General features: G+C 48.4%; 1 protein-coding gene across 2 annotated transcripts in view; it reads left to right on the forward strand.

The window, feature by feature from the left end:
- The window catches only part of PI16 (peptidase inhibitor 16), a 98,462-nt gene that overhangs the window by 49,873 nt on the left and 27,348 nt on the right, over nt 1–21,241 (forward strand). For both annotated transcript variants that reach the window (XM_069633418.1, XM_069633417.1), the window contains exon 4: nt 12,443–12,528. In XM_069633418.1, coding sequence (XP_069489519.1) covers nt 12,443–12,528 — 86 coding nt within the window. The remainder of the gene's footprint in view (nt 1–12,442; nt 12,529–21,241) is intronic.

A 21,241-nucleotide genomic window follows, 5' to 3' on the forward strand; every position in this document is an offset into this window, starting at 1 on the left:
GGTTCGACGCCCCTTTTCGAGTTTCGAAAAACAAACTGTAATACTCTGGAGCTTCCACTAGATGTCAGCCTATGCACAGCATGTGATCTAAGCAGATTCCATAAGCCTCAGAAATATATATATATCTTAAATCCATCTACCACTCCACTATCCGCTTGCTCTGTCTTCTCTCTCCTCACAGTCACATCTCCTCTTCTCTCGCCTCTCTAAACTGGCTCTCCTTTCACTCCCATCTCAAATTCAACTTCCTCTGCCTTGTCTTTAAATCCTTCTATGGTCTCGCCCCTCCTTACCTTTCCTCTCTCCTCACTTTCCATACTCCCCCTCATCCACTTCGTTCTGTGGATCTCTTCCTTCTCACCTCTCCTCCCCTGCGCCCCATCCCGCCTCAGATCTTTTCCGTTTCTTGCCCCTTTCCACTGGAACCGTCTTCCCCTCCCCATCCGTTCCATCTCCTCCTATTCCTCCTTCTGCACGTCTCTCAAATCTTACCTCCTCCAATCACCATCATAACACCTGTGCTATCTCTTTCGCGATGGTCCTACATCCCTTCCTACAGTTTTACTACCTCTCCCACCACGACCCCATTACTGTTTTCCGATTCTTGATTCATTGTTGTTAATGCTTGTTATGTATTTCTGTCCCATGTAAAGCGCTTTGGAGTAAAGCGCTATATAAACCCTAATAAAATGCAATAAAACAAAATATATATATAAATATATATAAATAAAAGTGCGTTAAGTTGAATATCAAGTACCATAGGAAACCCAAAAAATGAATTGCTGATAACTTTTGACTCGTACGCAGGATTTGGCTGAAAAGGTACATACAAAATTGTACTTACGGGCCCCCACAGAATGGACATTTAGTAAGAAAACAAAAGAACGCAGTTTCGGCCTAGTCCCCATTATTTTTCCCATATTGGAAAAAGTAAATTTTTGCTCAAGCGGACAGAGAAAACCACCAGACAGAATTGGACCAGGTATGAAACATCCTGGGCATGAAGCATTGACTCTATTTCCGGGGGGCATCTTGGGTTATTGTGTCCAGTAGTTTTTAAAATATTTGACGGAGAAGGGGGTGCCTCCTTCTTCCAAAATTATAGCTATATCTCCCATGGCCTCTAAATAGAGCATGATGTTAACGCTATTAGGGGGAAAACAGGGAAGCTTCACCTTGCACCTCCTATGACAGAGCTATTCCGCGTCTCCTTGTGCAGTGTTTACACATCACAAAGGGGCCTTTGGAATGAAGCCTTGTCAGGCAGTTTGGAGCCTCCATCCGAAGCTTCTGTACTGGTTAGAGAGCTGAAAACAGTAACAAAAACAAAGGAGAAGCTTGGAATGCAGGCTGTTACTGGTGGTTAGAGCCAAGAAGGCACACTTTCTAGTTCTCTACAAAGAAGAAAGCATGCTCTAATACAGTACGCTAGGCTGTGTACTTGTTTGGGGGATGTATACATGATCTCCTGGAACTGATGACCCCCTCGAGTGTTCAATGAAGTGCTGGTTTGTGATAAGGGTGTCCATATCTATGGCATAGGAGTGGTGAGTTGGGCACCTAGTGACCTTCCCATTTCCTACTTGTCCACGTTTGTTGAGGCTGCGTACAGGGTGTGGGTCCAAGCGAGTCTTGCTCAGTGCTGCCAGGTAGAGGGGTTTGGGATAGAGAGGCTCTCCCCATTGCCTATTATTGCCCACCTGTAAAAATGACAAGGTGTGGGTCTTTGGGGTACATTGAATCATTAGTCTGAGAACTGGAGTAAGGTACCCTTAGGCACTCTACTTATTTTCTTGTAGAAAGTCTTGCTGTAGATTTGAGGCATTTGTGAAGTGAGTAGCCCTGGTAGGGGCGTCAAGCACCCATAGCTCTCCCCTTATTGCACCTATGTGTGTTTGAAGTTTTGCATGAGTGTCTGTAGAATTCCGGATTGGTGCTGCCCAGGCTGATTTCTGATACACCGGCCTGCTGGGGAAATGCCATGGTAAAGTGAGCAGACATGCCTGGTTCGGAAGGCCTTCCATCGTGTCTGGCAGTCTTGGGTAGTGGGCCTATGAGTGTCTGGGCAATGTCTGATCCTTGCGCTGGCGTTCTTTAGGATGAATTGGCCTATGGACAGGCCATCATAGTAGGGGTTTGTTTGGTACGTGACCTTTGTCATCGTGGCGCTAGGCTTGGGTGCCTAGGACCACCTCATGTGCCTGCTTGTCCATGGTATGTCATGTATGAGGGTAGCCGTGATGTCGATCGGTGCGCTGGGGGGGGAATCGGTTGCCGTGGCAAGGGCAGTGCATGGTGTGGTTGACTTCTTTGGTGTTGGTGAGGTGTGGAGTCCTTCACATGCAAAAAGCCTGCCCTTTGGATTCAGACTAATATTTCAGCGACCGAGTGATTGCAGCAATGTGCTGATTGACGAAGCATGGGCTTCTGTGTTAGGGGTGTGATGTGTGTGCTTTTGGGTCTGGGTAGAGCCGGTAAGGTTTGTTTGCTAGTTTGTTTCTTCTTTGTACGGCAAAATGCTGATCGCAGAAATCGGGAACTGTGTCATTTTGAGAACAGTGAACAGTGTTACCTCATTAGTCAGCCCTGTTGACAAGACAGCAGTTACCCTGTCCTTAAAAGAAAACATTAGGTGTTCCTTTATTCCAAGAAAATAGAAAACGCTATGCCTCCTTGGTCCGGGTTCTTAAGTGGCGATAAGAGAGCCAGCATCAGATGTCATTCGTACATATGGAAGCCAAAAATGTTACAACTGGATATCTGTCTTTACAGGGAGCTGCAGGGAAGCACACCTCTCTCCAAAGCACAATACTGTTTCACCGAAACTTCACCTCAGTTGCCTTTCTAGGATCCTACCAATTTCCTAGTATTTTCAAAACAAGGATTGGTACATTACCTCGTATAAGCACAATAAGTTTCAATATGCTAGGACAAAGGAGATCTTAATTATGATAAATTAAATTGGTTTCTTCTTTATAGGGGCGGTGTCTGGCTTCTAAACAATGACGCTTTTGATGGAAGTCAAGAAGTCAGGCAGCTGAGTCTGCCTTAATGCAAATTCACCAAGGCAAGCCGGGAAGACCAGTTCCACACTTAATCCCTAGAAACTGAGCGAGGAAATTAGACACACTAGCCATTGTTCACAATGGCACAAAGACATCACGAAAAGATTAACTGTGTGCTGCTGCTTAGTCAGCTTGAATCATGAAATGTTTATCCCTTTTCAAAACCATTAAATATTATTGTAGCACTAAGAGGTGAAGCCTGCTAGAATGCGTGATGCCAAATGCGCCTTCATTTCCTCACACCAATCGGTAATTGGCCATGGGTACCTCCATAAATTAGCATTTAACAAAACGAAACCTTTTTTGAAAGCCTCCGTGGGGCGGCCAATGTTTGGGTCCTTCCTGGACATCAAATGTGTCCTAGTACTTCTCTCCGGTGCAGGAGATTTACACCGTCCGACGTCCGAAAGGTGATCTCCCACTTTCAGGCCATGCAATTGACGTGGACTTGGCATTTCCGGGGAGCCGTTGGGTGATTGCCTCTTGTGGCCACTTAGTTCCACATGCCAGAATCACAACGGGAGAAATGAAGATGCAACTATACTCCCAAATGTATCAAAAACCGATGTAATGATAAAGAGATCTTGGCAATTTGAACAACTGCCCAGGTGGTGGTTCCTCTTCCAGTCCGCCGCCTCCAAGACAATATATACGTAGTTTTTGTGAAGTCCAGGAGGGGAGTTTCTGAATCCGTGAAAGTTCACGCAAAACGTTCTAGCTAGGTTCATTTTTTATTCTTTTGCTCTTTCCGTCCGTACTTTGTGGAGTTCTTTTGGTGGGAGAACACTGTGCGCAGCAAGCACCGAGCTAGTAGTGCCATCAAGAAAGGTAACCATTTGCTAATGGGCAATATGGCTGGGGGGGGAGGGGGCGGGGTAAGAGCCATACCGGCCGGGGGCTGAGAGTAACAGCTTTTTAAATCTATTTGAAAGATAAATATTTTTTCAATTTACAAAAGGACAAGCACTTCGGTTTGGGATCAGAGTGCAGCCATGTATCTGGTGCTTGCATGATCTGCTTTGCTGTTTCCCACAGTTCACACCTCCCCGTCTCCACATTGGGTTCGCCATTGTCTTTTCCCGTGAATACCCCTTGCACCACACCCCGTGGGTAATAATAAGCAGCGCTCAGATACCTGAGGGTTCGTAGCGCTATATAAATGCCTAATTATTATTGTTATTATTAAAGTCTATCGGCCCGCCCTGATATTGGGCACCCGGGCACTGGGTAAGGTAGTCCTGCCAGGGTGTGAGTCAGTCCTGGCGCTTTCCCAGGAGCCTCGCGTCGCGCCCTTGGTGTTATGTTCCGCCCTGCGTCCCGCTACGCGGTGACGCAGGGCGTCTCTAATAAAAGCCCCGCCCCCGCGTTTGGGAGGCAGTTCCGGGGCAGACCAGCAACGCGTGTGGGTGTCTGTCTCTGCAGCTCGCGCTGGCGCTGCGCCACAGGCCGTGCGGCCTAGCCCGGACACTCCACCGCGGGCTGGAATACAACAATGGCGACGAGGCGGAACGAAGTTCAACACGCGCTCGGCGTGTAAAGCATACCGATGGCCCACAGCCATCGCGGTGAAATTTTTGGGCACTCGGTGGGGGGTGGATCACTCGCGTGACCCCCCCACCCCAAAAAAAAAAAAAAAAAAAATTTTTTTTTCTCTGCATTTCTCCTTCGCTCTACGATCTCCTGCTGGGCATGGTGGAGCCATTTCAACATCTGGCACCCCCCATTTGAGTGCAGCGACACGGATTGCCAACCAGGACAACGTGGAGACACCAGGTCCTGCGCTTCATCACTCAGTGGCTGGGGACCGCAGCACGTCCAGAGAAGGCCCATTTCCACGGCACTGGCGGTGATCTAAGCGAATCACGACAATACCGACAAGGTACACGTCGACATGGCGGCCGGCACATCAACCCCTGGGCCCACCACGCCATCCAGAATTGCGGCAAACCTGTCGCTGTCATCCCCCCAGCCGCGCACGCAAGGAGGGTCGTCAACTCTAATCCAGCCGTTTGACCCCTTCACGGACCCATCGCCAAGCGGACCCAGATGGCAGCTGTGGATCCAGAAGTTTGAAATGGCGATGGAGTGAAAGGAGATTACGGCGGCCAGGAAGATGAAAGCACACCTACTGCTCAGTGTGGGTGACGAGGTATTGCGCATTTTCAACTCCCTCAATGTTGATGATGGCCAAGATGCATACCAAAGCGCGAAAGATGCCCTCACGGCTCACTTTCTCCCTCAACTAAACCCGGACTACGAGACTTTTATTTTCTGCACCACCATACAGGCAGCGGACGAAACCTTAGACGTGTATCACACCAGATTGAGAAAATTGGCTATGTCCTGCGAGTTCACAAATGTGGAGAGGGAAATCAGGAGGCAAGTTATCAACGGCATACACTCAGAAAACTAAGACGCCTGGTCCTCAGCGAAAGAGGTATTCCCTTACAACACATCCTTGAACTCGGACGCCAAAGGGAACTGGCTCACACCAGAGCGGCCAACATGGAGGCCACGCTACACAGATTGCAACCTACCCTCAACACAGCCGTGGTGGCCCAGATTGCCAACAAACCATCCTCGAGGGATGATCACAGTAGGGGATATGGCCAGAACAGGTGGCAACCGCGCATTCCTGGGCCCACAGAGTGCGGCTGGTGTGGTGGCCCACGACATGGCCGTCGCAACTGCCCCGCACAAGGAAACACGTGTGGAGCATGCGGCAGGAAGGATCATTATGCGAATGTATGCAGATCAGCGGGCAGCTCCATCCAGCCTCTACAAAATCTTCCTGAGAAGAATGCGACCAAGAAAAAGAAGCAAGCCAATGCAAGGCGGGTCGCAGTGGCCAACTCCTCCACGGAGGAAGAAGGGGATGACGTCTCGACGATGCAGCAGAATCCCAGTAAAGACAACGACAGAAAAGGAAAGAAGGTATATCTGGTGCATGCATTGAGCCAAGGTCAAGGACCGCAAAGAAAATCTGCCCGAAGGCGCAAATGCATGGTCACCGTCCAAAACCAGAGCATCCTTATGACCATTGATACAGGCGCCTCAGTGAATGTGATGCCCACAAGCACATTCCAGACTCTAAACCCTCCACCAGAGCTGAAAAGCACAGACAAGCTGCTATACGCATACGGCAGCCGGAAGCCCCTACCAGTGATTGGCAGATTCCGCACCATGCTGGAACACGGTGAAAATAGACTATGGTCGAAAGTCTATGTCGTGAGGGCAGGAATTGAAAGCCTCCTGAGTGGGGACGCAGCAGAAGATCTGGGAGTGGTTAAATTCGTCTGCCACGTCGATGCGGGCGAGGAGGTGGAGAACATACTGAGGCAATACCCCCAGCTGCAAGAGGGAATAGGCTGTCTGAAGGGCAAAACCATCAAACTACACATTGATGAAACAGTACAGCCCAAGGCCGTAAGACATCGGAGAACCCCATTCCACATGAGAGAGCAAGTGGAGCAGGAACTCAAGGCTTTGGAAGAAGCTGGCATCATAGAAGAGGTCACAGGACCCACACCATGGGTCTCGCCAATGGTGGTAACGCGGAAACCCAAACAGCCTGGAAAAGTGCGGATCTGTATAGACATGCGCCTCCCGAACACTGCCATTAAAAGAGAGCGCCACATCACACCAACAATCGATGAAATCGTGGCTGACCTCACGGGTTCCTGTGTATTCTCGAAGGTTGACCTGAAGGCGGGGTATCACCAACTCAAGCTCCACAGGGACTCTCGCTATATCACGACATTCTCAACGCATTTGGGGCTGCGGAGATACAAACGCCTGAGCTTCGGGATATCGTCGGCAGCTGAGGTATTCCAGCAAACCATTCAAGAGGTCATCAGGGGCATCCCTGGTGTCCTCAATGTGAGTGATGACATTTTGATTCACGCCCCCGACACGGAAGAGCACATCAAGAGGCTTCGAACCCTACTGGACAGACTACAAGAGGCTGGGCTCACCATACACCGGGAGAAGTGTGAGTTCCTCAGATCAGAGATCACCTTCTTTGGCTACAAGTTTGGCAGCACGGGCATCTCCCCTGACCCCCAGAAGGTCGCAGACATTCAGGCCGCAAGCCCACCGATGACCCCCACGGAAGTACGCAGTTTCCTAGGCATGGCCACCTACTGCGGGAGGTTTATCCGAGACCTGGCCACCCTATCTGAGCCATTACGGGAACTGACGAAGGCCAACACCAAGTGGGACTGGGGGCAGAAATGCCAGGACTCGTTCGAAAGCATCAAAGACTCCCTGTCTGTCGACACCAAAATGGCATATTACAACACCGAGCTGCCCACTGAACTGTTCGTGGATGCAAGCCCGGTTGGGCTCGGTGCCATCCTGATGCAGGTAACAAAGGAAGGGGAGAAAAGGCCGATAGCGTACGCATCGAGAGCCCTCACGGAGACCGAACAGAGGTACTCTCACATCGAAAAGGAGGCCATCGCCGTGTTGTGGGGGTGCCGGCATTTTCACCTCTACTTATATGGGCGTCGGTTCACGACAATCACGGACCACAAACCCCTGCTGCCCATCTTCATGGGGACATCGTCGCACCCTCCGGCACGAATCACCAAATGGCTCCTACACCTTCAGCAATACGACTTTGATCTCATCTACCAGCCAGGCAGTGGAAACCCCGCGGATTTTCTCTCGAGACATCCGCGAGCGGCGACCCACCAAGAGATCCAAGTGGCCGAAGAGACTGAGGAACACATATGCCAAGTGGTACGCGCAATGAGGCCTAAGGCGGTGAGCATCGAGGAAATTGAGTCGGAAACCCACAAGGACCCTTGTTGCGACTTGGTGAAAGATGCCATCATCTCGAGTGATTGGAAGACTTTCATGAGACACACCCACAACAGGACAGAGGAAGCGAAAGGGTTTCTGTCCGGCATGTTCACCGTCAGGCAAGATCTGTCGATCACTGAAGGGGGGGTGATACTCCGAGGAAACCGCATCGTAATTCCTCTCAAACTACAAGCCAGGGTTGTGGCCCTAGCACATGAAGGACACCAAGGACTGGCTAGAACAAAGGCCCGCATAAGGCACAGGGTATGGTTTCCCCAGATCGAGGAACGTGTAGAGGCCCTAATCAGCACGTGCCTATCCTGTCAGATAACGGGAGCCCCGCCAGAACCGGAACCAATTCTATCTGCTGAACGCGGCCGCTCTCGGTGGGAGGCAATCAGCATTGACTTCTGTAAGCTACGAGAAGGCCTCTACCTACTGGTGGCCATTGACGATCACTCGCGCTATCCTGAAGTGGAAATAGTCGAATCCACCGCGGCGGAAGTGGTCATTCCGGCCATCGAGAAGATGTTCGCAACTCACGGATTACCCACCTCCATCAAAAGCGACAACGGGCCGCCGTTCACAGGGGAGGAATTCAAGAACTATTTGCAAGAACTCAATATACAGTATCACCACATCATGCCGGGATGGCCCCAGGCAAACGGGGATGTGGAACGGTTCATGAGAACAATTAACAAAGTGCTAAGGGTATCCAAGGCGAATGCCAGCCCATGGAAAGTTGATCTGTACCGTTTCCTCAGAAACTATCGGGTCACCCCCCACAGCACAACCGGTATACCACCGTCGGACCTTATGTTCGGCACCGTTATCAGATCCTCGATTCCGCACCATCCGAGCAGGACCCCGGACGGGGTCAACGAAGAACGCACAGAAATGAGGAGAAGGAGTGCCAATGCCCACATGAGCGGCAAGAGGAGAGCCAGGCCGTCCAACCATCAAGTAGGGGATCAAGTCATCATGCTACGCAACCCCACCAAGGCAAAACTCGACACCAGATACGATGAACTGCCATGGACCGTCAGTGATCGGCGCGGAACCATGGTGACAGTGACACGAGGATGCCGTCAAGTGACGAGGAATTCGTCGTGGTTCAAGGCGGTGCCCCACACCATGTGGACAGACAAAGAGGACCACCGGGAGGATGAGGATGCTCGGTCCGGCGAAGAGGAGCCTGGATCCATCCCGGACGAGACAGGAGCGGGGGACAGGACTTGGGAACCGCCGGATGCCCCTAGCCTCGAGGATACCACCAATGAAGGTGAGCCAGATCAGGGGCCAAGGGGGGGTAGTCCCCAAGAAGGGCGATACGGCCTGAGAACTGCCACGAGGCCGCCAGCCAAGCTAAGTGACTATGTGTGGTAGCCAACACACCCCGTAGACTAACGGTGAACGTCCAGTTGATTGCAGTTGTATTGTGTTTGTTTGTTTTATAATAAAGGAGGAATGTTATGTTCCGCCCTGCGTCCCGCTACGCGGTGACGCAGGGCGTCTCTAATAAAAGCCCCGCCCCCGCGTTTGGGAGGCAGTTCCGGGGCAGACCAGCAACGCGTGTGGGTGTCTGTCTCTGCAGCTCGCGCTGGCGCTGCGCTACAGGCCGTGCGGCCTAGCCCGGACACTCCAGCCCCCGCGTGCGCCCACCGCGGGCTGGAATACAACACTTGGGTGCAGAGTTGATCGGCTCTGGCTCTCAGAAACGCTTGTATTTTCGCACTTCTTATCTCTTTTCCTACCCCTTTCCCCAGGTGTAGGCTTCAACAAATTGTCGAAAATGGGCGCCGGTTACAAAAGGGACACGTGTTAAAAATCTTCTGTTTAATTCGTTTTTTCCCTGTTTTTTTTTAAAAGTAATAAGATACGCATTGTAAATATGTAATGTTTTTTGTGGGTGCCATTTAGTCAAAAGGTACATCAGTCTATTGTTATGTTAAAAAAAGTATTATTTGGCATATTTTCGTTTTTTTAAGCACATCAACAAGAAAGCATAAATCCCGTGCGTGTTTATCACCAACACTTTTCACCACAAGAGGTACATTAAGTATTAAAACAAGTACTTTAAGTTGTTCACTTGTTAAAAGCCACTTTAATAAGAGAAAAACTTTAAAAAGAAAAAAACTAAGGGCCCAATTCATGGAATTGTGTGCACGGTTCAAATCCATGGAATTTTTGCAAAGTCATTGTTGCAGTACAAAATAAATGCGCGGCAAAAATACACTTTGCACAGTTTCATGGATCATGTCGGCAGTGCAGAGGTACTTTTCACCAGTGCAAAGTCACTTTGAGCCGTGCAAGAAATTCCATCAATCGGGCCTTTGATGTAGCTATAAAAAGGTGCTTTAAGTTTTTCTGTTATTAAAAGGCGATAAAGGTGATTTCTGAGATCTGCACCGGCCTGTATGGTTCTTAGAACCCACCACATTGGCCAACAGCATCCAAACCTAGTGTCTTGGTTGAAATGTGTCTTTTTTGGTGGCTATGCTACCTTGGTGCTGGCTGCGTGCTGCATCGTCCCACACATCAAAATGGCTGCCAGGCAAATAGAGGTGGGCGCTCTCCGAAGAACTCCTATTCTATTTCGCGAGCAGTTGGCGAGGATGTGTGGGTAGCGCAGATGGTGACAGAGAGGGCGAAGGAAGTGTTTGCTTTAGTGAGGAGGATTCGTGGAGGCCCAGGGGCTGAAGGGAACAGGCTAGCAAGCCGGAGCACTGCAATATGCACTTCTAGTTACTTTTGTGAAGTGGGAGAATGTTATTCAAGTGTACACTGTGCATTTAAAGTGGCTGCAAGTACTTTTGGGCACACTCTCTCCCGCTGTGACGTGTACCCTCTGCTATAAGCATGAACCGAAAAGGACTTCTTGCCTTTAAAATGCATTTAATGAAATGTGTAATGCCTGTGTGACTAAGGCAATATTCTTAATACAAGTTTTGAGGTATTCCTTAGTATTTCTCTTAAATGTACAATTTTGATTTATAAAAAAAAAGATGTGAGCAGTTCAGCGTGCTTGCACCGTGTTAGCTAAGGGTAATATAAAAAGCACTCATCGAAAAAAGACAAGTTGATACCTTAATATGGCGACCAAAACGTCATTCATTTGCAAGCTTTCATAGTTTCCTGACCACTTCTTCAGGAAGTTGTGAAATGGGGCTTTTAAAAAAAAGTGAGCCAGGTTCCTTTTCAATCAATGCACTCTATACATACTATATGCACTAATTATTTATTTGGTAATAAGCGATTAGCCCATGAGAACTTTTCACCACAAAACAAAGCACAGTTTAACTTGCATACAAGCATAAACAAAACGTCATCATTGGCTAAGATCAAGAGTTACATAAAATGCCATTTCCAAAAGAATATTTTAATTACATTATGCAAAGCAGAAGTTAAACGGAATTGCAGAATGCCATCGAAATGGCAGCAAGTAGACCACCAGACTTGTCTCGGGAATAACTTCTGATGCTGCAAAGCGCCACGCATTAGACCTGGCAAGGAAAAGGCTTTGCCATACACTGCAACTTGATAATCCCCTAGAATCCTGAAGCAGGTGACCACAGTCAAGTACAGGGCGACTAAGCAGCACGTGGCATTCTAGCAGCAGGTGGAACATTGCTCCGCTTTCCACCTGGCCATTGCAAAATAGGCACATTCTCAATTCTCTTTGGATCCTTTCTCTCGCCCCAATGGTCTCTTTAGCCGAGAAGAGATTAACGCACAGCCGTAAGAACTGGGTAGGCCAGACTGCGCCTGGAAACTTGTGCAAGTAATGCCAGGAGTTCCTGCGGGCCTCACATCTAGCAGGGAACCCGAATGCAACCTCGGCGTGCGAAGCCCTTGGATTCTTAGCATCCAGTCCAAATCCCAGAGCTTTCTTTTCGCCTTTGGCAGAGTTTCCGCCACCATCTAGAGGTACACCATACTGTACCATGCAGACTTCACACCTGTCCACCCAGTGGTTAAAAGGGATACTGCTCTTTCTATATCTTTCATCTTCTTTATGCACATATTATTTTGTACACACAAAAGACACAAGGTATATGCAGACTTTGTGGGCATACAAGTCACATTCCGTTCAGGTGTAACACACACACACACATATACAAACGTTCATAGCTCCGTATGATGCATGCTCTCCAATTAATTGCACCAATAATCTGAACTTCCTTAAGGATATCCTGTATATGATTTCATGAAGAAAAGAAATGTTGCCATGGAGGAGCTTGCCTAGAAGCATCCTGGTCTCTGTGTCCCCAGTAGATGCTTGTTCTCGCTATTAATGATGGATGAAGATACCGAAAGCATAGAGCGCAGGGTTCAAATGGTCCTGGATGGTCCCTGGCAGAACAATGACTTTGTTTTGTTGGCAGACTTAATGTCCTAGTTAGAACAGCACAAGTCGGTAGCGCCAGCCACAAGGCTTCGATAGAGCTTAATTGCGTCATGTGTGCCTCTTACCCATATGCATGCAGCACAGAACCAAGTGTACGATAAGAGTATCGCCTGAAGGTAAGGATGCTATGAGGTTCTTATGGAATGTTTCCTTTCTTTTGCAGGGGTAACGTAGGGGATCAGAAGCCTTACGTTGCAGGAACTCCCTGCTCCAGTTGTTCACCAAACACATGCTCCAGCAACTTATGCGGTAAGTAACAGCAGCATGGAAATAGTAACCGGAAAGGGTCTAGGACACGTCCATGCCGCAAGTGTTCAGTGTTAGCACAATCTGTTTAAAGGCTGCTGGGAAGAATGCATTTCTAGGGTTGCGTGGCCTTTAGCAAGACTGGGTACAGCAGGCGTCAGGTCAGACTCTTGCAATGCTTTGGCCTTGGAAGTAGCTCTGAGCTCAAGTACAGATGGTAAGTATGCTCACTGGGCTTAAGGCCTTAGGTCCCTCAGGTTGGGCCTGTAAGGAATGACTCTATGCGTGGCTGTCACTTGTTAAAATCCCTTTGTTTGGGCCTGTAAGGAATGACTATGCGTGGCTGTCACTTGTTAAAACCCCTTCGTTTGGGCCTGTAAGGAATGACTCTATGCGTGGCTGTCACTTGTTAAAACCCCTTCATTTGGGCCTGTAAGGAATGACTCTATGCGTGGCTGTCACTTGTTAAAACCCCTTCTTTGGGCCTGTAAGGAATGACTCTATGCGTGGCTGTCACTTGTTAAAACCCCTTCGTTTGGGCCTGTAAGGAATGACTCTATGCGTGGCTGTCACTTGTTAAAACCCCTTCGTTTGGGCCTGTAAGGAATGACTCTATGCGTGGCTGTCACTTGTTAAAACCCCTTCGTTTGGGCCTGTAAGGAATGACTCTATGCGTGGCTGTCACTTGTTAAAACCCCTTCGTTTGGGCCTGTAAGGAATGACTCTATGCGTGGCTGTCACTTGTTAAAACCCCTTCGTTTGAGCCTGTAAGGAATGACTCTATGCGTGGCTGTCACTTGTTAAAACCCCTTCGTTTGGGCCTGTAAGGAATGACTCTATGCGTGGCTGTCACTTGTTAAAACCCCTTCGTTTGGCCCTGTAAGGAATGACTCTATGCGTGGCTGTCGCTTGTTAAAATCCCTTCGTTTGGGCCTGTAAGGAATGACTCTCGTGGCTGTCGCTTGTTAAAACCCCTTCGTTTGGGCCTGTAAGGAATGACTCTATGCGTGGCTGTCGCTTGTTAAAACCCCTTCGTTTGGGCCTGTAAGGAATGACTCTATGCGTGGCTGTCGCTTGTTAAAAGCCCTTCGTTTGGGCCTGTAAGGAATGACTCTATGCGTGGCTGTCGCTTGTTAAAACCCCTTCGTTTGGGCCTGTAAGGAATGACTATGCGTGGCTGTCGCTTGTTAAAACCCCTTCGTTTGGGCCTGTAAGGAATGACTCTATGCGTGGCTGTCGCTTGTTAAAACCCCTTCGTTTGGGCCTGTAAGGAATGACTCTATGCGTGGCTGTCGCTTGTTAAAACCCCTTCGTTTGGGCCTGTAAGGAATGACTCTATGCGTGGCTGTCGCTTGTTAACACCCCTTCGTTTGGGCCTGTAAGGAATGACTCTATGCGTGGCTGTCGCTTGTTAAAACCCCTCCGTTTGGGCCTGTAAGGAATGACTCTATGCGTGGCTGTCGCTTGTTAAAACCCCTCCGTTTGGGCCTGTAAGGAATGACTCTATGCGTGGCTGTCGCTTGTTAAAACCCCTCCGTTTGGGCCTGTAAGGAATGACTCTATGCGTGGCTGTCGCTTGTTAAAACCCCTTCGGTTGGGCCTGTAAGGAATGACTATGCGTGGCTGTCACTTGTTAAAACCCCTTCGTTTGGGCCTGTAAGGAATGACTCTATGCGTGGCTGTCACTTGTTAAAACCCCTTCGTTTGGGCCTGTAAGGAATGACTCTATGCGTGGCTGTCACTTGTTAAAACCCCTTCGTTTGGGCCTGTAAGGAATGACTCTATGCGTGGCTGTCACTTGTTAAATATCATTTGGCAGTTATTCATACACCACATAAACCCGCCACGTTGCCCACTTCTGAGAGCTCTGGCTCTGAGAGGGAATGGAAATTAAAGTGCAGGCAGATGCACTTGACAGCACACTAAGTGCTCAAGCGAGGGTGATAATAGTAGGCCGCATGTTTTATGGCTTCACAGTTGCAACTAATGCCACTAGATAACGTTTTTTCACGTAATCTTCATTAATGTCTATCATCATCAACCGCCATCATTCCTGGTCATGATCTTCAGTAAATCAAGTACTGCCATCAGCGATCATCATTATCCATCATTGTAATGGTGGTCAGTCATCGTCCAGCACGGTTATTCTCTCTCATCTTTATCATCATATTAATCTTTATAAACATCATTCGTATATTTGCATCATCCATCTTCATTAGTCATAGGCCAAATGGGTCATCATTAGCATCACTGATCCTGAACAATCATCATTGTTCGATCAATATAGATGAATAGGAGTTATCATCGTTATCAATTATCAGCATCGTCACTTTTACTTTTTGGGAAATACACACCTCAATGAAGGGGGCTTCATCATGCCTTCCCAAAATGATGCTTATAAATGGCATAACCTTTGCAAGCAAGTACACTCTCACAGGTGGCTAGGACTAGTGGAAACATGAAGTTATGCATCAGGACCATAACATTGCTAAAACCCTGTGGGATTATGGTAGCGTTCGGGAGCGTGCATCCAATCTCTGTTGGGGGAAGTATCGCAGGTCTAAGTAGGGAGCCGCAGTTGGAAGATCTAAGACTAGCCCTTTCAGTCCTCAATCATAGGCTGTCTCATACCTTGTAGAGCTTTGACGAATATAACTGCTAACTTGAATATTCGCTGGAAGTTCATGTCTAACCAGCGCAGACGGTGCAAGTTGGGATTTATGCACCAGATGAAGCGACAATTCCCTAACTGAACCCTTACTTTCTGAATTTCTAGGAGCTTCACATCCAGCAACACGGAAAGCTTTGCATGTTGCACAGCCCAATACAACATATGCATGTGCCTTCATTCCTGCAGAAGATATACAATTCTATTGACCCCCTACTATTTCTTCTGTTTTAATGTAATACATTTTTTTTTATAACGCACCTTATACCTTACCTGAGTTCGATTTCTAAGCGCGGATCTGGGATTCGAACTTCTGTTGCTCTGCGTGATCTTGCTTCCAAGACCAGCGCATTGCCCCTCTGCTATCCTCCACTCACATTAATTGATTTAATTATCTATAGTCAGTCTTAGATTGGCATGGAATCTAAGGCAATGTCCAGTGCTATTGACCTACCGTAAAGTTCATGTAGTCCCTCAATTGACAAAATTCTTCTCTACAGGGTTCCGCAAGAGTGTCTCCGTAAAGTAGGCAACTTGAGTGTCACCGCAAAGGGCACCAACACAGGGCACCATCTCCATGACCTCCGAGCAGCATGTAACGGCAGGGCATGAAACCTGGCCTTTCTTTGTGCGCGCGCGTGCGCACACACCCCTGTTCTATTGGATATAACCTACCCAGAAGGTGATCAAGCATATTCTAGTGCATTATGAGCATCTTTAAGTAATATTAGATGCACTGAGAGGGCAAAACTCTTCTGCCCAGTGCCAGGATAATCAATAACAATCCATATCTATCTGGGACCCATGGAAGTCTTGATTTCCGGCGTCTTTGTTTTGGATGGAGGCACCCAGGACACCCCCAAAGTCTCCAATGTGGCCCATCGTCTACCATGTAACCCACAAACGAGCAAATAGGGGAAGGGGTATGCCTTCCCTTATGTGGCACATCAACTGATGTGCTCCGATAATGTTTACAAGCACATGGCCCCATGCTCTTTACATGGCCTTCATTTCTGCCAGCCTGAGGGTAGGAGCTACTGTTCCTAACTGCAACCATTTTGCAACCATCCTGGAGAATCTGAAACCTACAAGTACTGGATAGTTTCAAAACTGCACTACTTGGCTGTATCTTTAGATCTTGGTCAAAAGAGTGCATTTGGCTTGCGGCCCCCCATTCTGGGCTGAAGAAGAATGTATACCCGGTGTCCCTGCATGGAACTGTTCTATAGCTCCATGAACACCACATTTGGAGCTTCTGATGGATTGAGCTCGGCATAGGAGTACCTGCGTACCCTGTCAGGAACCATTATATGGCAGTCCTCCATCTACTAAGAGTTTAGCTACCTATAATGAAACAATTCCAGAGATTACAAAGAATGCTAAAGCACTTTTTTGTGTGGGACTGCACTGGCGTACCCATACACTGCCTAGTCAATCTGGCTAGAAGTTACTTCCATTCTTTTACAATGTGTACAGAAAGAGAGTGAAAACAATGTGTTGGTGCACAAGACTGTGACGGGCTTCACTGTGCTCTCAGAGGCAATTTGCTATGCAGCATTGCACCAGTCAAATGCCCCATCATAACATATGGAACCTCAAAGCTGGCTGACGCTTCTATTTTCCAAAACTGCTCTTACACGAAGTCCCTCTGTTTTGTTGTACTTCTATGGTTGGCTTGCATTTAATAAGAACAGCCCCGAGGCCGTGCACATAGCTTTTCAGTTTCGTTCAAAGCCCGGCCCTACCTACAGACTTGAAACGCAGTTCCAAATCAGCAAAGACGGGGGCATCGCGGTTAACAGACCTGAACATATTTTGCCAGACGATGATTGAGCCCAAATATTTGCCCGTTCACTGCAAATCTACTCCTAACGCCTTCCGGCCATAGCACTGCTTGCAATGATTCGACCTGATGCATTGTTCACATAGATAGATAGATAGATAGGTTCTGGGCTCTGGGATGGGGCAATGACATACCCCTCCAGGAGTGAGATGCCAACATATGGGGCACATCTAGGTTGGTCTTCATTGTCAATGGCCGATCCAAACTTTGTTTGTTCTTTTGTTGACAGTAGGATAGGGTAGGGAGAAGAAGAGGGCAAGTGCAATACAGTATTGTGACTCGACTGCTGATCACTTTTATAAAGCTTCAAGTTGAAGTGACAAACACGTGAGCATGACTACCTCCACCCCTCTCCCACCTCCCCTACTGCTCCTCAAATGTGACACACAGGGAATAACCTCTCCCTGCCGAAAAATGTTTAACTTTCATTCTGCTCCTTTGGGTCTAATTTACGGCAGGTCTCTCCTACTGCGAGCGAGTCTCCCCTGGTGGAACAAGCTGTGCTTCAATGGCAGGGGATCTCACTCACGTATACGCGCTTCACATTCACAATAAGACTCCATGCAACTGGCCGTCACCTGGAGTGAGTCCCATGTGGTGAGAGTAAGAGCGCTAGAGTGCTACCTGGAAGAAAGCCTCGCTCATTGATTGTGAGTCTGTCTTCATGTTATGTAGTCCCGCTCACTGAAGGAGAGTTGTTCCACTGGGGGAAAGCGACACTCATGAGATGGTGGTCTCCTTTTGGCAAGCATCAAAAACTTTATAACTGTGCTGGCTTCTCCGAACTAGCACTCACATGGTTTTGTATGCCAATGTCAGCTTTTAGCTGAGAAGCAGGAAATGTTTGCTTTGCGGGCAAATGAACTTGAAATCTCTGACAAGGGGGGTCTGATGATTCCTTTTATGTCAAGTGATGCACCCCTCTACCCTTCTCCTCCACAAACTGATCTGACCTTTCGTGACAGAGCCGTGCATCACTGTGTCATTAAGTGGCCCTGCCTCTTCCCACCTCTCAGCATGACCCTTGATCCGTGTCGCCCCATTCTGCTGTCCCCCACCCGCTTCTTAGGGCATGTTCAGGCAAAGTTGAGCGGGCCTTCTCTGAAATTCACTCCATGTTGTTGAGTGCCATTCACTCACTTGTCAGCGCTGGTTGCGCTGCAGGATTCTTTTGCATAATAGCCATACAAAGGCATCACACCGACCACCACTGTCATAATTCCTCTGCAAAATGAAGTTTTTTCTGTGGATTCCATTGTCAACAATGGATATGAAAACCCCTGTGCCGAGCCACAGAATCAATTTTCTTTAGGTTCATCTACCCACTGGAGCAATGTGCTAACTCTTTTCCGGCTACTGGTTTGGGACACCTGTAGTCTATTCGCCATGCTACAGGCCCCTTCACTCTCAACTCTTAAGTATGGCCACAATGTAGAAGAACACCTACCTGCGGCAGAGCAGCACAACCCCTCCTCTTAGTGCTAACTTATGAGAGCAGTGACCGCAATGAGTATGTAAGAAAAGGGATGGCAGTTCTCCAATGCTTGCTTGCCCCACGCCTGCCGCTGGACCAAAGGTAGAGCAGGATGCCACCCAACAGCCGCATTGGCATTGCCTGTGTGGGTGGCACTGTCCATGCCGCATGATAACCTCAAAAGGAATTCATCCAGGTATCCCTTCTCAGCCTTCATGTAGGACTCCAAGCCCACCACTCGACAGCATGTTTCCTCTCACTGTCACCTTCTCTGATTTAGCATCCCTGTTGGAACCTATCCCATTTGCTCTCAACCTGCTAATCCCCTTTTATTTCTTCCCTCTTCACTTGTCCCTTCCCCCAAGCTTGCCCCACGGTTCAGCTTTTCCTGTCGGATTTTCAAGCGAATATGTTTCCCCACCCACTTCAGCTCATCCTCCACCTCGAAGCCTGCCTCATTCCTCTCAGGCTTTCACCCCGCAGTATTCCTGCTTCTCTGCCCATCTCCCCTGATTCAGCCAGTGCTCTGTCAGGCTCCCCACTCAGCCTGCCAACCTTAACAGTGGCGGGGGCAGGGTTTTGCACCAGCACAGACTACTATGAGGGAGCAGGGGGGTCATCCAAGCCTGAACGGCGTCCTGGGGGGCAACCACGCAGTCCCTAGCTCTGCTGCTTCTCTTACGCCTTCTTCTGCCTCAGCTTCCCTCCTCTCTCAGCATGCCCCATCTTGTCCCCTTAGCCTGTGGCCCTTCCTTCTGCCGGCCCCCTCCTCACCTCTGGTGCAGTGGGCTCATCAGTCCCATCACATACCGTTGCAGGCAAGGGGGCTAGACCCTTCCTAGGGGCTAGATAGTGGAAGCTCTTTCCCATTATTCTGAGGCAGGCGGAGTCTTGAGCAACCCGATGCCACTGCAACTTCATCAGTTTGCAAGGAGGCAGGAAGACCTGGAGCAGGTTACTGTGCACCCTCATCCGGGCAAACGTCCTTTACTTTTCCTGAGCCGGCCCTTGAGGGCCTTGCAGCTCGATATGCCCACCTTGATGTCCTGCATTGCCGCAGGTGCTGTCTGTCCCAAACATGCCCGGCACAGATGTCCTGAGAGTGGGAATGCAGACCTCGGTGGGTGATCAGTAGGAAACAAGCTTGTGCAAGAATGTATTCCTAACCAGGCAAAGTGCCTCTTTAGACCCATTGCTCCCTTTCATGGAGTCCAGGCTGAGGATTTTAGAGCCAGAGTGGTTGGTGCCCCACTGTTGGTGTGTCCCCAGGAAATGGGGTAGCATTGCCATATATTAGCATTATTTATTGCCACTTTGGTTACGAACATATACACAATAAAGAGCCTGCTTGATGCGCTCTCCATCTTGAGCTGTCGGCCGAATCAATAGCTCACCATTGTGCACTAAAGATGAAGTTGTCTTAGTAACCTTGTGTATCGACACAATGGCACTTAATCATGGCCTTAGCTTTCTTACTCAGTACCATTTTCTATACTCTCTTTTTTTGTAGTTTGAACTTATTGGGCAAGAGCTAGACCTTTTGGGTCCTTTGCCTTGGTTGGTGAGGTTAGCAGCACCATGAATTGGGAAAGAGCACACTAGCTGTTTTGTGTTAAAAAGGATGTTTCCAAGTCCAGCTTTCATTTCTGGCCAGTTCAGAGTTTTGCATAAGTCTGTCTTTTCAGTTTCCAGGCTCAGCCCCTGAAGTGAAAGCTGAGGAGACATCCCTCGCATAATGGATGAATCTCCGCTTTCATGGGCGGTAGAGCTTCACGGGGTGCGTGGCAGTATCCCAGGGCAGGGCCGGTTCTAGTCGGCTACTATCTGACATCTTGCCAAATGGAAGTTCAGTCAGCAGTTCCCTAATCCTGGAGCTGGGCCACACCCATTGGTTTGCTACAATGAAAACAGTTGCACAATATTAGCGAGGTGACAAAATGAACATTTGAGCATATCTTACACTGTTGCAACTGGCAAGTTAGTTCCGGGTTCAGCCTGCGGGACACTGGTTAAAATCCTGCCAGGGGTGACTCGGCAATTTGTTCTTTTGAGCTTGATAAATTGAGTACCATTAAGAACCCCTATTATAATAGCACGTGGGAGCAGGAAGATTCAACATGAATTGCTATGGAAAAGCAGAATATTATTAAAGAAATATTGCATAGATTTCTTTAATGAAGCTGGCGCCCGGTTCCCCTTTGCTCCTTGAAAATCTCTTTCTGCTGATGGAATTTTGTATAATCAGATTCTCAGGTCCAGACAGTTATTAGGACCAGCCTGGATAGCATTTCAGAAGATTTAGCATCTCCAAGGTGTTCTCAATTAGAGAAACTGCAGCATCCTTACCAATTGATAAAGTCCTTCCTCAGATCTTCCAAATCTCCGTAAATGTACTGTCCTCTCGTGTCAGGAAGCGACTCAGGTACCAAATGCACAGAATGCACCTGCTGCCCAATGTGACCAGCAGAGATATACGAATGGTGACTATGGCATGCAGAACCTATCCCTTTAGGATAGCCGGGGGCAACAGCTATTCTTCCACAGTAGTATCTTGTTCTCAATGGAAGTCTAAACGGAAGAACCGTTACATACAAATGACCTCAGCAAGCCTTTGTATTTCTCTTCTTTTTATATATTAGTAGGGAAAGCGCTTTGATCAGAAATGCTGTGCTTGATGTAATAGTGAGTGGAGCAGCCCCTTTGCAGGATGCTTTACAAAACAATTGAGAGA

This window comes from Ambystoma mexicanum, chromosome 13 (assembly GCF_040938575.1).
Source record: "Ambystoma mexicanum isolate Mex_15411 chromosome 13, UKY_AmexF1_1, whole genome shotgun sequence".
Lineage (NCBI taxonomy): Eukaryota > Metazoa > Chordata > Amphibia > Caudata > Ambystomatidae > Ambystoma > Ambystoma mexicanum.